The sequence below is a fragment of the Suricata suricatta genome, chromosome 5, assembly GCF_006229205.1.
Source record: "Suricata suricatta isolate VVHF042 chromosome 5, meerkat_22Aug2017_6uvM2_HiC, whole genome shotgun sequence".
NCBI classification, from domain to species: Eukaryota; Metazoa; Chordata; class Mammalia; order Carnivora; family Herpestidae; genus Suricata; species Suricata suricatta.
This window is the reverse complement of record NC_043704.1, coordinates 12,651,401-12,667,317: the sequence shown is the minus strand read 5'-3', so window position 1 is coordinate 12,667,317 and position 15,917 is coordinate 12,651,401. Positions and strand designations below refer to the sequence as shown.

The 15,917-nt window shown below is 47.3% G+C and overlaps 1 protein-coding gene across 2 annotated transcripts; it reads right to left on the bottom strand.

Annotated features, from left to right (window-relative positions):
• Positions 1–5,619: 5,619 nt before the first annotated feature.
• On the bottom strand, positions 5,620–14,594 carry ATP5PO (ATP synthase peripheral stalk subunit OSCP). 2 transcript variants are annotated; one of them, XM_029939012.1, is made up of 7 exons: positions 14,491–14,594; positions 13,272–13,322; positions 12,215–12,325; positions 9,619–9,748; positions 8,532–8,644; positions 6,084–6,170; positions 5,620–5,803 (listed from the first exon to the last, which is right to left on the bottom strand). In XM_029939012.1, the coding sequence occupies exons 1-7, from the start codon at positions 14,524–14,526 to the stop codon at positions 5,690–5,692; spliced, it is 642 nt and encodes a 213-aa protein (XP_029794872.1). In that variant the 5' UTR covers positions 14,527–14,594; the 3' UTR covers positions 5,620–5,689. The 2 variants fall into 2 exon arrangements, with proteins under 2 accessions (XP_029794872.1, XP_029794873.1); XM_029939013.1 differs by having other exon boundaries at positions 12,215–12,313.
• Positions 14,595–15,917: the final 1,323 nt, after the last annotated feature.

The window sequence follows — 15,917 nt, the reverse complement described above, 5'->3', positions numbered from 1 at the left end:
TCTAGAGAGTTCAGAACATGGGGAGGACTCCCTACCCCATCCCCCGCCCCCACCCCAACTTCCAGATCACCCTTTTGCAGTTCTCTTTCTGGGTAGATTCAGCATATCCCTTTGATGTTTGCATTTTCAATGCCATTTCCAGGGGCACCTTCACCAAGGTGAAGCATGGTGGGTTGAAGCATCAAGTTTGGAGCTTCGGGGCACACAGAACACGCAGGGCAGAGTCACCTCCCGAGATGCCGGGAGGGGATCCCTGATGGGGATCTCAGGGGCAAGGTGCCTTCCTCCTCTTCCCCTTCCCAGAAAAGAGGCGGAAGTCCAAGATGCTTCTAGGGCACAGACTTGCTACCAGAAATGTCCCTGCAGGCCACCTAGCGGAAGATGGAATACAAAAGCCCATGAAACTCAAGTTCTAAACCCCTGAGAGATGCATTGGAAGTCATCTCAGAGGTGGCACGCTGGGGGCCAGCCTCCCCTAACAGACTGGAGGTGACGCCACGGAGCAAATAGGCAGTTCCTGGTAAGACGGGGCACTGCGTGCGGGGCATGGCCGTGGAGAGCGTAGGGCCGATGGCTCGCAGGGACTGGTGGGGAGTGTGAGCGCTGGGTTTTCAACATTTCTTTCAACAGTTAGCTGTGTCTTTTTGATGCCGCTAACCCACAGCGGAAGTCCCTTTCTAATAAGCCTGAGGCTGGTGAACACTGGAGTCCAAGTGACTTCTTAGACTCCCAGGGTGGGAAGCTGAATTCTGGAAGCTTCCTGGAATCTGTTGAGGCATACAAGGAGTCTGCAAATCATCTTGAGGAACTGCCCATTCGATGTAACTGACTTTCTTCCCAAAGGTGGAGCCACTCAGAGATCTCTCTGTTCCAGCTCAGCCTGGGGGGCCAGCCCGTCAGCACTGGACCAGCTCTGGTCTGTCCGCCCAGCGTAGGTGTTGAGCTTTCTCAGTACTGTGCCCTCTTGGCTGGGGTGGCAACAGGGCTGTGAGTGGGAATGAGTCAGCCGGTCACCTGCTCCTGGGCCCTCGTTGCTCTGAACTTTGGGGACCGGAAAGGCCAGAGCATGGGGGTCCTGCCCAGGAGTGTCTGCAGGCCACTCCAGTTAGCCTTTACCTGTTTGGAAAAGAATGTATCCATGTGACATGAGTCCCTAGTGCGTTTCTAGTGACAAATGGTCACAGTGCTGGTGGCATATTGCTTCCCTCACAACCCTTCCCCGGGGATGAGAGTCAGCCGCCCCTCACCCCCGCCACGGATGTCCTGTTGACTGTAATATACTTCTGTTGCCAAATAATGGTACTGTTTAATTTTCCATAAAAGGGAGACTATATTGTCTGATAAAGTAACGTCACTGGAGCCCTAAAAATGATTAGACTCTATTATAAATTGTAGAATTATGTATTCGTCTAAGGTTTGATGAAGCAGGGCCAAGACATTAGGTTGCTTTCTTTGTTTGTTTAAAAGGAGCTAAGGTTAGTTCTCCTGTTTGAGTGTTCCTTTGGCACCTTATTAGGTATGAAATGTTAGATTTTACCGATTCAAATTATGGTAACTGATTTTTTTTTCTTAAACCAATAGCGACATCAGTACAGATTGCTATTCTGTGTATCTTGACCCTAAAGAGAACAATCTCTTCAAAACAGCTCTGTTCATTTTGACCTGTACGGTTTAAATTCACATGGTTCATGAATAAAACGAGAAAGCCAACCCTGTTCCAGTGGATCCTTGCGGGTTCTTTCTGCCCCCACCCCCTGCCGAGCCGGCAGGAGCCAGGCGGCCAACGGCTTCTCTCCCCGTGTGCTCCCTTCTCCCCTGGGGGAGGCTGCAGTTGCGGAAGGACCAGAGGGAGACGAACCAACAACCCTGCCCACGCATTCCGCAGACAAATGTTGCTTCTGGGTAGAAATGCATCTCCCGGTACCGACTCCTGAGAACTTGGGCAGTTGTGGGGCGGCAGCAGAAATGCCAGGGGTGTGAGGGGGGAGCGTACAGCTAAGCGGTCTCGCCAGGACATGCTGAGGATTGCTCCGGCTTCCCGAGAAGCTTCCGACACAGACAACTCTGTGTGGTCACAACCTCGAGTTGTAACCCTGGGCACCATTAGCAAACCCAACACTGAATTTTACTGTTACCTGAATTTTAGGGGATGACTTATTGTGTTTCCTTGTGATCCGGTTTCAAGGCAAAATTCCCGTTTTATCAGTGCTTTCTCTGAATGTGAACCAGTGTTTTAAAGTTCTTGGGATGTGGGCGCCCAGTTATGTGTCTGACTGATCTCGCGACATGATCTTGCGGTTCGTGAGTTCGAGCCCTGCGTCAGACTCTGTGCGCACGGCTCAGAGCCTGAAGCCTACCTCGGAGTCTGTTTTCCTCTCTCTCTGCCTCTCCCCCACTCTCTCTCAAAAATAATAAACATTAAAGTTCTTGGGTTGGCTTGAACCCCCAGTTGAATTGTTACAGGACCTTAAAAGACATTTTCACAATAAAATAGCGTATCTTTGTCCTATTTTTAAACCAGTAGGTCCCATTTTTGGTGAACATAGAAATCCTAAGCATTTCTTCATTATTATTTGAAGTTTAAAAAGTAAATGTCATTATAAACCAAGAAAATAATACTTTTCCAAACTATACCTAGTTGTCTCTGAGATTGACAAGGTTGCACAGCTCAGAGGGTGAAAGGAATCACTGGTATAAAACATGTTGAGTAGGTACCTATTTAATCAAATTTGGTAGGAAATATTTTATTCTAGAATATTTTTTCTAACTGTGGAATATTTGTTAATGCAGAAAATTCAGCAAGCACAGAAACATACAAAGGAAATAAAATCAATTAGTGAAGATACTCTTCCATACAAAAATAAACATTAATATTTCAATGCTCATTATTCACGTATTTTCTTGCTCTGTGTGTACTTACGTGTGTTAGATGTTCTTACATTACTTAATAGCTAATATACACTGAGCACTTCCCTTATGCAAGGCAATATTCAATTGCATAATTTATATAAACCTTTTCACTTCGTTTGATTGCTTTCTTTTAAATCAGCTATATATTCTTTCACAACTTGATTTTTTAAAGTTTATTTACTTATTTTGAGAGAGAGCAAGCGAGCGAGCCTGAGTGGAAAAAGGAGAGAGGAGAGAATCCCAAACTGTGCTGTCAGCACAGAGCCTGACATGGGGCTTGATCTCATGAATCGCGAGATCATGACCTGAGCCAAAATCAAGAGTCAGATGCTTAGCCAACTGAGCCACCCAGGTGGCCCCACAACTTGATTTTTAAAGACTGTATAGTATCTCGTCTAAATGTATCCTAATTTATTTAATCAATCCCAAATAGTTCCATCGTTAGGTTGCTTTAAAATTTTCCCCTTGTCTGAAAACCACTGTACACAGATCAGTGGGTCAGGTAACCCACGGATGATCTGGTGCTCCCATAAGGCAGTACTTGATGCATTTCATCATTTCCTCTGATTCTATGTACTCAACCAATAGGCAGGTTGCTCGCTGGGTTTGCTCTGAAGGATTTGGGCAGTATTATGATGTGTATGTATTCAGTGTGGACACTGATGCAGAGCTTGATCGTGACCAGAGCCGAAATCAAGAGTTGGACGTTTCACTGAGTGAGTCACCTGGGAACCCCGGTCACGTGTCTTAGAAGCTTGTGGTTTTACGGTGAGTCACGTGTGGGATGCCGTCTAGTGTGGCGCCGGGCTGGCTGCAGGCAGGAGGGAAGCTGGGACCAAGGCAGACAGGGCTCAGGGACTTGACCCAACAGCTGGTCAAGCATGGAACACGGAGCAAGCCCTAGAACTCCTCAGTAGCTTCCCTCAGGTGGCATCTGTTCCACTTGTATCACAGGGTTGCTATTAAGCATCAAGATATATGAAGTGGCCTGGAAAGCGGCCTCCTACTGGGTGGGGGGGGTACATCGGGATCAGTGTATTTCACTAGGGAAAGGCCTTCCCGGAGGACCAATGGACACGAGTCATCCTAATGACCTACGAGGGACCAGGAGTGCTGGCCGAACCCTGAGGACATGAGCTGTCTGCAGGCAGGACCAGACAGACTTTGCCCTGTGACCATGACGTGTCAGGTGGGTGCTGTGTTTAATCAGTCCTTGGGGTCAGAGGACCCAGGAAGCTGCAGGTCACGGAGCCTGTAATCAATGTTTACGGCCATCTTTACACCCCTGCCTCCCTGTACCAGGCGCTTCGTGATCCTGCTCCCGTCGCAGCTACTCGGGAGGTGGGCTCGATCCCGTCCGTCTACAGGGGAGGAAAGCCAGGCGTGGGGGAGCCGGGGGGCCCCCAGGTGGGACGCAGCAGAGCAGGCTTGCACCTGCACCCCCCCGGGGGGGGGGCGCCAAGACACATTCCTAACCGCCAGGCTGCTGTCCCAGGGGGCAGAGCAGCCCAAGTCGGCATCATGAACCTCACGGTAGATGGTGTCACGACCCTTATTTACGGAACTTTCTGGTGGTAGTGAACACCGCCGTGTCTGGGCCTGTACCAGGTACTCTCCAGGTTCTAGTTCGTCCGGACGTACTTCAGCCCGAATAGCGGCGGCCGCACAGAACTCCTAAGTCTCGGAGAAATTCCTTCAGGTCAACTATTATTATCAGAGAAGTGGGAGTGTTACTGCCTTATGTCCAGGCCCAGCCTGAGCGGGGCTGGAGGGAATGAATGCTTGTTAGATTAATGATGTTCTTCTAGCAGATTCCAGAACAAAGGCCACTTTTTAGCCAGAATCTGTCTGAAAGCCTTTACAGAGAGTGTAACTGCCTTAATATTTAGTAGAGTATGAAGGGCAGGAGGTAAGACGGATCACTCCGGGTTTAAAACAATGCAGAGGACTTCGGTCCCTGTTAGAATGACCAGGTGGGCACAAGCTGGCCGTCAGCAGGACCTTCAAGAGCCGACTCACCCAGCTGACGCCGACCTCGGGGCGCAGCAACAGGCGTCGGTCCACGTACCGGGGAAGCTGTAAGAAGCACGAAGCAGGACGTGGGCGCTTGGGTGGCTCGGTTGGGCGTCATGATCTCACAGCTCATGAGTTCTACTCCCGCATCAGGCTCTGTGCTGACAGCTTGGAGCCTGGAGCCTGCCTCAGATTGTGTGTCTCCCTCTCTGCCTCTCCCCTGCTTGAGCGCAGGCGCTCTCTCTCAAAATAAATAAACATTAAATTAAAAAAATTTATTTTAAAGAAGCACAAAGCAGGACAGTGAGGGGCAGGGGCCAGGTCTCGGGGGCTGGCAGGCCCGCTTTCAGCATCTCTGACTGGACACGCGCACCGAGAACTGAAATCAGGGCAGTAACTGGCCTGGTTTGCTGGTGTCAACTCTACCTGCAGGCTCAGCCCCTCCCCGGGCTCGGAGCTCAGAGGCCAGGGACACGAGGTAAGATCCACTAAGGACTTAATGGTGCCTGGCGTAAAGGGCTCAGTAAATGTTAATGGTTTATCCTAATGCCACAAGCTTTCATAAATTCCTGAGAGTAATCCACACAAACTACCATCTCCAACCAACGGGGCTTTTAACCTTTCAACTAGGCGGATTCTGAAAGATATAAAAGAAGGCTCCCTGTCTTTCCACTTCAAAAAAGATAGTAAGCAGTATGTTCTGTCCAGGAAGCACTTTATTGTTGCTCCAAGTTTAGGAATTCTCTCGGACAGAAAATCAACCCTTTCAGAAAATCTCCCGCATGGCCCTGCTCAGCTTCTGAATCTTGGTCTTTGCAGACATATCAGCGTATTTCTCTCCAATACGGACAATCATCCCGCCCATGATGGATGGGTCAGTCTAGGAAAGAAAAGAGGTTGGAAACGTGGAGAAGCATCGATATTTCACTGATCGAACGGGAAGATGAAAAAGTGCTTTGAAAAGTCTACATGCTGTACAAATATGTTATCATTACGTATAGAAAAAAGTCAAATTGTGAATGGAATTCATAATCATTTAAGTTGAAAATATAAAATTTCTATTAAAAGCAATTTAGTATTTGCTGAGATTCTTCAGTTTCTCCAGCCATTCAACACTGTCAGAGAACCAGAGGAAACACCACACATAATTAAAAACCTACCTTAATCTCCAATTTCAAAACTTGGCCTTTACTTAGGAAGCTCTTCAGGACCGTTTTTAATTCAGCAAGAGTGGGTTCATCTAAAGGCTAAAAAAGGACAAAACCATCCTTTAAATGTAGATAAAAGAGAAACTTTCCACAGTAAAAGGTAGGGAAGAAAATACCCCTGGCACACGTGACTTCCCGTGCGGAGTCTGTGGAGCCTCTGGGCCCTTCTGGGGGCGGCAACGCAAGTCAGCCAGCACTGCCGCGTGCCACTGTCCCGTCCCACAGGAACACCTCGGTGAGGCCACTGGGCGGTCACTTAGGCCCGTAAGTCCCACTCCCTCCCCATCTCTGCCTCCTGGTACTCGCAGCACGTCTCAGACATGAGACCCCACGAAGTTAACGAGGCCTGAAGACACAGGCCTCTCCTGGGCAGCCCTGTGGGCACAGCGGGAGGCTGCTCTGTCCTTGGATGGAAAGCTGCAGCTTGAGCCGGTTCTCACACCTCTCAGACCCGAGGCTCCAGGAGCTTCTAGAGGCTCGCTGCACTCCGAGCCTTTCCGGAACGCCCGGGTGCACGGCTCTGCGCTCTACTCGGCCGGAGCCGGCGCCCGCCGCCAGCCTGTGCGCTCTCCTTCGGCCTCTACTCCTACCCCTGCTGAGGGGAGACTGAGAAAGGCTTAGGGAGAGACCTCTTACTGGTCACAAATCCGCTCTCCCCACCCCCACACCTAGCAGATAAAGCTCTCCATCTTTGTAAAGATCTAACAGTGCCTCCTGGGGGGTGCCGGTGTGGAGGCCTATGGGTGTTTAATCAGGACCCCATCCCCCAGGCCTCCGGGGTCACAGAGCTCTGAAGTACGTGCGCACCTTCCACTCAGACGCCCGGCGGGTGCCACGCACCTGTCTGTGCAGTGTTTCACGCCCACCTTCCCCTTTAATCGGGACAACTCTGGGCACCAGCAGCTCCTACTCCCATTTCCCGCAGGAGAGAACACGTTCAGAGGGACTAAGGTCCCACTTACTGCAATATTTGAAATCGGTCTATTTCTATAGTCTGTGCCCTTAGTCACTAATCAAGGAGTAATTTGTTTTCATACAGTGGAAACTTATTTACCCAGTAGTTTCAATATCAAAAACTATTGCATTAGCAAACAGTTGGTTCTAAAAAACTTCCTTTAAAAAACTAATGTCCTTGGGCAACCTGGGTGGCTCAGTCAGGTAAGCATCTGACTTCGGCTCAGGTCATGATCTCGTGGTTCATGGGTCTAAGCCCCGTGTCAGGTTCTGTGCTGACGGCTCAGATCCTGGAGCCTGCTTCAGATTCTGTCTCTCCTTCTCTCTCTGCCTTTCCTCTGCTCACATTCTCTCTCTCAAAAATAAACATTAAAACATTTTTTTAATTAAAAGGAAAATATAAATAAAAACAAATGAAAAAAGCACGTCCCTGTAATCCCTGAATGACCTATCCCAGTGCTCAGCCACGGGGACGGCACGGGCCACCTGGTGAAGCCCGTCTCGGCCCCGCTGTCCCTGAGACCCGGGGCAGGCCCATCGGCCCGCGCAGGCGCCCGGGCTGTGAGGGCGCTCGGCCGGCTGTGTGCTTCCACCGACTACTGAACTACGAACGTGCAAGTACATTATTTGGGGTAAAACGTCTCTCTCCAAAGTCGTGCTCTTTTGGAGTGAGAGTATTTCTTAAATACCAGAAATATTAACCTAGATGAGGAAGGTGCTGCGCGTTCCTGGCAAATCCACCGTCCTCAACTGAGAGTTAAGCCCCACACATCGGTGTCCTATGTGGACCCAACTACAGTAGGAAGAAAACACGTATGTAGGACATCAACGAAATTAATTCTGGGAGGCAGCACAGCTCAAGGAACATGTACTTCTGAGAGAGAGAGAGGACCAAGTTCAAATTCTGATTCCCTATTTTGTCATCTTGGGCAAACACCTTAATTTCCCTGGGTTTTCTCATCTGTAAAATGAGGATAATTCTACCTCTCGTGGAACGTGGACACTGAATACTACATCATAAAGTGCCTGGCAGAGAGGCCTCAAAACATGGGGTCTGTTATCACAGCCCGTCAGCAACCCCACACAGCCTGTCCTCCCCACCCCTCCCACTCACCGCCGCCAAGGATCAGACACTAAGGGGTTTGCAAAACACCTCAAACCTGTGAAGGCACCTACGCCACCACTGCCTAGCACATCGTAGCCCCGCCTTGTCTTTCTGAACGGTCAGTGGGCGGGGCAGCACCAGCAGCCACGCCCCGGCCCCTCCAAGGCGCAGGTTCACGGCAGCTCGGCCGCTCGTGTAAGCAGTGAAGCAAACCTAAGTGACAAGTCACCTTTCCCAACTTCTGGATTTCAGCCTGGTTTTTTTTTTTTTTTTTTTTTATCCCTTTTCATTATGCATGAGGCATATATGTCACAGCACACAGGGAACACGCTGTCACTTACAGACGCAGTGGTCACGGTGCACGGAACCTCTCCCCGGTGGACGCTCATCATGGTCGAAAAGGCAGAAACGACTCCAGGGGTGTTGTTCAAGCGACCATTTTCAGCAAGCAAATCTGGGAAAGCGAAAGGGGTCTCAGAAACATGAAAGTCACTCAAAACAGGTTATTCAGGAGGCATGATATTCACCTCAAAAGCAAACTTAGGTTTGTGGCCTTAGAATACTATGTTCAATGTCCTTTAAGTGTGTGAATGAAGAAGACGGAACTTGTTCTTTTTTTTTATGTTTTCTTTAATGTTTTCTTTATTTTTGAGACAGAGAGAGACAGAGCATGAGCAGGAAGGGGCAGAGACAGAGGGAGACACAGAATCTGGAGCAGGCTCCAGGCTCTGAGCTGTCAGCACAGAGCCCAACATGGGGCTCGCACCCACAAACCGCGAGATCATGACGAGCCAAAGTCAGACGCTTAACCAACGCCACCCAGGTGCCCCAGGAACTTGTTCTTTAAAAGGTATAGTCAATGTTTCAAAAAACCTAGCACCGATACGCATTTAAGAGAGCAAGGTGCGGTGCGGGGGGGAGCCCTTACAGATCTCCACCAGATTTCCTGACCATGGCCTGCAACTGGATTTTCGTATTTTGGGTTAGATTCCAGTGTTTGGCTACGAATCCCCAGATTAACACATTATCTCCATTCAAAGAGGATGCCACGAATACATATTCTTTGGAACCTGTGCTCAGACTGACTGTGGGACTTGAACAGCCAGCCTAAACGTACCAAAGACTGCAAATGTGTTCCAGCGCAGAGACACAGCCACTGGTACACAGCATTTCCCTGGTGTGAGTCCTTCTCCCCAGGTTGAAAGAAGTGACTGCAATTACTGTTACGTCATAATATCCTTCAGACGGCGCTCAGGCTTTAACGCACAAGCACCTCGCCCGGGGAGCTAGTTAAGGTGCCGTAGTTGAGTTAGTAGGTGGCCAAGCCCTTAGATCACCGCCACAAGGCAGGTGGGTGATGCTCACGTTCCTGGTTCATGGACCACATTTCCAGTAGCAACATTTTCAGTGGAAAGATCGAATACTTACTGATCAGGTTGCACGTGAGGGGAGAGAACCTCTCCTTCGCTGTCATGTCATTTAGGCTTTTCACTTTCACGGAACGCTTTACGTAGGGATTCATGATGGAAGCGGCCATTTTGGGTTCCTTCAAGATTTGCTAAAAGTACCAAAAAGAAAAAAAAAATCTCTAACTCTTCAGAGCATAAATGATCCTTACTGCCACTACATACTTTCTTATGAATCATGTATTTCATTAATTAAATTAGCACTCTCAAAGCATGCATGAAGAACAGCTTACAATCCAATAATTTTCTCTGCCTTTGAGAATACATCGTATCTTGATTTTACACAAGATATACTGATACTTCTTGAAAACATTTAAAGACATTTTACAAAGTTTCTTAAATTTACTTTTGCTTTTCAAGAGAGACTACAGAAAAACTCAGCAGCCAAGATTCAATGGACTGCACATGTTAATGCCTTTTCTGCGGGTAATACTGGCCCTGAAAAGGTGCTCTGACAGCAAAGAAGGCCTCCCTGTCATTCCCTTGGAGGGGGGGCTCTCCAGGTCAAAGTGATCCTGATTCTGTGCTGCCTCTTACAGAGTCCCCATGAGAGACCTCTGGTGTTTCCAGAACAGCCTCAATCAGCCTAGGAGGGAGAGTGGACAGAGAGTGCACCTATCAGGAGAGGGACCAAGTGTCTCCATTTTGTTCATTTGTAAATGTCTGTTCTGTGACCCAGGGTCGCTTCCGGGTCCTTGCTCCCCTTAGTGTCAGGCCAGGGTTCTAACAAAACAATGGCTGTTTTCCAGTTAAATACCTCTGCTGGCCTTTCACTGTTAGCATTCTCTCCCAGGCTCTGGCCAGAATTCGCTCTAATCCAGGCTACCCATCACACACTGCCTAACGTTAAAACTTCAACTTGAGTAGCTCCAGAGAAATAACATTTTTTCCATAAAAATTCTGACTTACATAAGTTAAAAGCCGGCATTTGGGTAATCCAGTTTTTCACGTTTCTTGTCTTCTTCTGCTGCGTCACCCAATGGCAGTTAGTGGCAGCCGGGAAGCATCGCTTCCCTCTTGGTGCCAAAACCTTGCTAATTTTCATTTATAAAGAACCTTAAGGTAATTGCCTCCTTTCTAGGTCTCCACATCTTAAGTGATTTCCAGGTTACAGTCAAACCCCACTCTAATGTCCACAACCCAGGTCACTGCATAGCGAACACCACTGTTCGGTTTAAAATGGGCATAAATACGGACACCTGGGAGGCTCAGTTAAGCGTCCGACTTCAGCTCAGGTCATGATCTCAAGGTTCGTGGGTTTGAGCCCCGCGTCAGACTCTGTGCTAACAGCTTGGAGCCTGGAGCCTGCTTTGGATTCTGTCTCTCTCTCTCTGCCTTTCCCCTACTTGTGCTCTCTTTCTCTCTCAAAAATAAAAACATACGTTAAAAAAAATTTAAAAAGTAAAATGGGCATAAATGACAAGTAGCAGAGCAATAATTATCACCTCCAGAAAAGTCTGCTCTTGCTACCCATCTCCCGAGCGTCTCCAACATAAGGCTGTTGGCTGTGTGAGGACAACAGTGGCTGGCCACGCCAACTAAGACCGTCAGCATCATCTGTAGAGATAAGTGCACGGAGAAAGGAGTACGGAGCAGACATCACGGTGTGCGAGGACAAAAGTTCCAATAAAAAGCTTGAGATGGAAAATGAACACAATATGTAAGTGTTCTCTTATATGACTAACCTACGAGGGTTTTTTTTCTTCTGAACAGTATGATAAAAAAATCTTTGGAAATAAGTGGATTAAAAATATAAGACATTCTTAAAACACAAAACGAAAAAAGAGCAAAACTTTCTCTAGAGAAAGCATATACTAGAATGTGAGATTATGACCTGAGCTGAAGTTGGAGGCCTGACCAACTGAGCCACCCAGGCGCCCCTCCTTCTCCTCCTTTACTGCAGAACTTTCTGGCGGAGGTGACCTCTATAAAGCATAAACAGAAGGGGATGCAACAAAATGGGTAGAAACTTGTTAACTAGAAAATTTGGTGAAAATTACTGCACAGTTTCTCCCAAGTGACACTGCACGCTTCTGTTAATTCAATTAATTCACTCTTCTTCCCAGTTTAAAACGGCCATGGGTAAAAATAAACTGTCCCTTGTCGCCTCCTGATCTGTCAGTTCTGGGCTGCGGCTCGCACACCTTCACTGACTTTGCTGTCCAGCGTGCTCTGCTTGGTCATTCTCCTCTCACATCTTGGAAATAAAATAAAAACTGAAAATAAGGAAAGGCTTCATAGAGAAAATTTCTTCATAAAGAAGAGCAGGTTATAATCCATCCTGAAGACGATTTTAGAACTGCCTGAAGTAGAAGCACAGACTTTCCTATTAGGAGCGTCCTTGGTGCATCCGCCTGGCGTCCTGCAGGCGACAGGTGCAGAATAATAAGACCCAGTCCTCTCGCTAGCAACGATGACAGAAAATGGGCTTTTTTCCTGGTCTTTCTTTTTGGTAGTTCATTTTCTCCTCGGATATACCTCATTGGGGAAACATGGCCAAATAACTAAAGGAAAAAACCTATGATGGAAACTTAGCAAGAAACAGAAAAGCTACTTACTGCTACTCTCAACAATTCCTTTTCTACTTGTTCCAGTTTATTCTGTTTCGATGCAGCAGAATAGAGAGCAGTGGCATAGCGACCTTCAATCCCATATACCTGAACAGGCGGCTTTACAAAAAGGATGGGGTAGGGGAGGAAGAGACAAGGAAAACCACTTCAGACAAAAGATTATTCTGCCAATAGCAGGATTAAACACTTATATTATGAAAAATACACCGTGTCGAGCACGCAACAGTTTAAATACCAAATACGTTGTCAGAGAGCTATCCTGAACGGCAATTCTCAAACAAATCAGGGACGTTTTCTTGGCGAGGTCACTCAATCTCTGAGCTCCCAATGTTTCATCTTAAAATGTGGTGCTTAGGAAATAGGGTGTCTCAAGTCCCTTTCAGCTGTAACTATAAATCAATTACGTGAATTCTGAGATGAGCTTATGCTTCCTTTGAACTCAGCAAATAATCAGTTCCAAGTACTGGAGATTTTAAACACTGATAGAAGGCCGTTTTGCACGTGTTAGAGTCAAGGAAACATTTCATGGCGCCACTATAACCTTCCCCTAAGGTGCCTCCCCAGCAATGTTCAGGTTTCTGGAGCTCTTAGGAGCTTCTGAGTGCCTGATGCTTGAATCATTTTTCACAAAAAACTGGAGGCTTTCCCCCACACCCCGCCATCAGTGTGAGACAACATATGCTTGGCGGCGCCGTGTGGTTGTAGTGGAAAAGCTCAGGCTTTGAAGAAAGTTCCAGTCAAGCCCTAAGACCAAACTGAAGTTTTCCCAGCGTCTCTTTTCCTCTTTTGCAAACGAAAGACCAGTGATTTCGCATCGTTGTTATGGGATTTTAAGATTCTCATAAAGGTTATGCGTGGGCTCGGTGCACACCAGGCCTTCAACTTACTCCACTCCCTATCCCCACGCACACACCACATTTTGGGGCCTACAAATCATGCAGAAAGGTGCAGGTAGTACTTGCACAAAAGACCGTGCGCTAAGCGTACTGCTGTTTGACTCACACACTTACATCTATTTTACAATTAATAACAAACGTTGACATACCCTCACGAGCTTGGCAAATGGCCTGACCACAGATGTACTAAAGCTCCGCACCTTTAAAACAATAATAAAACATTTTAAGTGATTAGTTACTTTAGTATCATCAGGGAGATTACATGAGCTGCTCTTTACTACCAAGGAGTAAACTGCGCCACCAAGAATCATCCCCAGCCGCCTGGGAAACTGCTCTCCCACCAACTTCTTAGTTTGCTGGGAACAGGCTGAAGCTGGCACACCAGTAGGAGAGAGAAAACACAAATTTTGATGAAATACATGTTTCAGAAAACCCAAGAGTTCTGGGATTTATGTTACCACCCCTGAGGAAGGATTTTAATAAAAAAGTGGAGGATTCCAGTCATGATCTGCATGAGATGTACCTTCTTAGATTCCAAATGCTATCGGAAAATAAAGATTAATCCTCAGAGAACTGCAGCGGTCCGCTGTGAGAACTGGCCCTAGTTCTGAGAAACGGTATCCTGTCTATCAAGGCACAGATTGGAACTCGTGGCTTAAGAAGCATCAGCAAGGGCTCAGCTCACCTTCGAATGATTTCAGTTCTGAACTGTACTGTGACAAAAGTGGTTGTAAGGATTAAAAGAGCTTTTCACTTATGAAAAACGTACCTAAGCTGTTAAGTGTCGTGACGTGTAAGGCACAGTGTTGCTAAGTAGTATAAAACCACGAGTTTTCTTTCCAATTTCATCTTCTGCATGACGGTGTGGGTTCGAATCTCAGCTCTACCTACTCATTACTGGCTGAGCAGCCAAGGACAAGTCATTTCAACTTTTCCGGCTCATTTTCTTTATAAACATGTGAAATGTGTTTTTACAAATGTTCCTTAGCATTACTAGCGACCCCTGACAGGTTTAACCACAAAGACAAGGTTAAATGAACTGGGAGTGGGCTGTGTCCTTTCCTCGGAGTCCAGAGGACACCCCCTCCCCAGTCCCGTGCCCCTCAAGCTAGCTGCTTCCTGAGGCTGTGCTCGGGGGACGCCAAGGTCAGGCACGCGCCCCCCGCCCCGCACCCCCAGCCCCGCGGACGTCCAGGGAGGCAGGGCAGCCCGAGCCTCTTTGCGTCTCTCCCATTCGCAGGGCCCCACAAAGCTGAACGGCGGCCACGCTTCCCCAGCTGTGGCCTCTCTCTGTGGCTCTTAGGCCTCTGCTACGTGTCACTTTAGAAGGGATCGTCTCACTAGTTGTCAGGACCTCCCTTCTCTCACCTGCCGGGAGAGCCCGGACACTGCAGGGACGGCCATCTTCTCTGGGTGGCTGTAGGTCAAAGCCGAAGCAGAGGGAGAGTGACGAGGGGCGCACGCGTGCGTCAGCGTAGCCGCTCGGCCCGCTGGGAAATGTAGGCATAGGTCATCAGGCCGCATGCGCAGAGGTCGAGGTCCGTCTGGGAGTTGTGGTCTTTAGAGATGGTTGTAAAGGGCTGGACTTCTAGAGCTAGTGGCCTCGGACAGAACCGTAAAATGAAATCCTTAAATTACTGAAAGGTCCTTACTGTAGGGTGGATTTCTTTCCCCTAGTTTTTAAATTTCCTTTTAGATAAATAGGTGGCGTATGTTCTATTTCACATTCCTTTTTTTTTTTTTTTTTTACTGCGCCAAAGGGTGTATCAAGCGCAGTTCCTCGCTCTGTATAAAAACAAAGGAGACTTACAGCTCCAGCTACGGACTCAACCTACCTAGTGCCTGGACCGTGACTGCCCCTCTACCTCCACACCCCCTTCGCCCCATCTCACCTGAGTGCAGCACTGACTTTTTGGTTGTGAGAGCCTGTGAGATTCTAGTGCCTAAATTCTTGATTCCTGGGGAGGGCAGACTGATCATCCGAGGTTATCTGGGGCTTGAGCAAGTGTGACATCGAAACCGAAAACCCAGCCCTAGCCTTGCCCAGGTCTTTGCATTCATAAAAACAACCGATTTTCAACCTATTTCAGCCTAAATGGAGCTTACTTTTATTTTCTCTTCTGCACGGAAGAGAAGTGGCGGGCAGAGCTCGGGTCGGAGTTCCCTGGTTGCAACAAAGGGGTCCCGTGGTCCATTGAAAGTGTTGTTGTTTTTTTTTTTCTTTCTGTTCAGATCTATTATAGGAACAGAGATTAATTTATTAGTATGTCCTTTTAGAGGGCAGTTTTCTCATCATTACAAAAGCTTGTAAAGATGCAGAAAAGTGCAAGGAATGTAATTGCCGTCTTTTAAATCACTCAGAGGCAGCTGTTGTCAGTATTTGGGTGTATTATCAACCAGCATTTTTTTAGTGTTATAATGGATGCCTGCCTTATAGATTATTAGGAAATATAAAGAAGTTATATGTATGTAAAGTATTTAGAACAACTACCTGAGAGGCATTCAATAATGTTAGTTCTTTATTTTGCATTTATTTGTCTTACATATATGGATCGACAATTCATATATAATGTAGTTTCTTGCCTTTTTCCTTAATACCAGAGAAAAAAGGATACTAAATTATATATGTGATTACATGCTTATGATATAAGAATATTTCAAAGTTATATAATTTTCATAAGCATATTAATGGCTGCAGAGTAACCCATCCAGTGGATTCTGTATCTTATTCAATGATTTTTTAACATAATTCAGATGATTTGTAGGTTTTTTTTTCATTTTAAACAATACTGCAT

Bases quoted from the DNA above. Each gene is read 5' to 3' on its own strand.
- ATP5PO (XM_029939012.1), bottom strand. From the start codon at position 14,526: ATGGCCGTCCCTGCAGTGTCCGGGCTCTCCCGGCAG. The intron at 12,326-13,271 runs GTATGTCAACGT...CTTTTTGTAAAG, and splicing joins CATTTGCCAAGCTCGTGAGG to CCGCCTGTTCAGGTATATGG. The intron at 8,645-9,618 runs GTAAGTATTCGA...TCGCTTTCCCAG, and splicing joins CCTCACGTGCAACCTGATCA to ATTTGCTTGCTGAAAATGGT.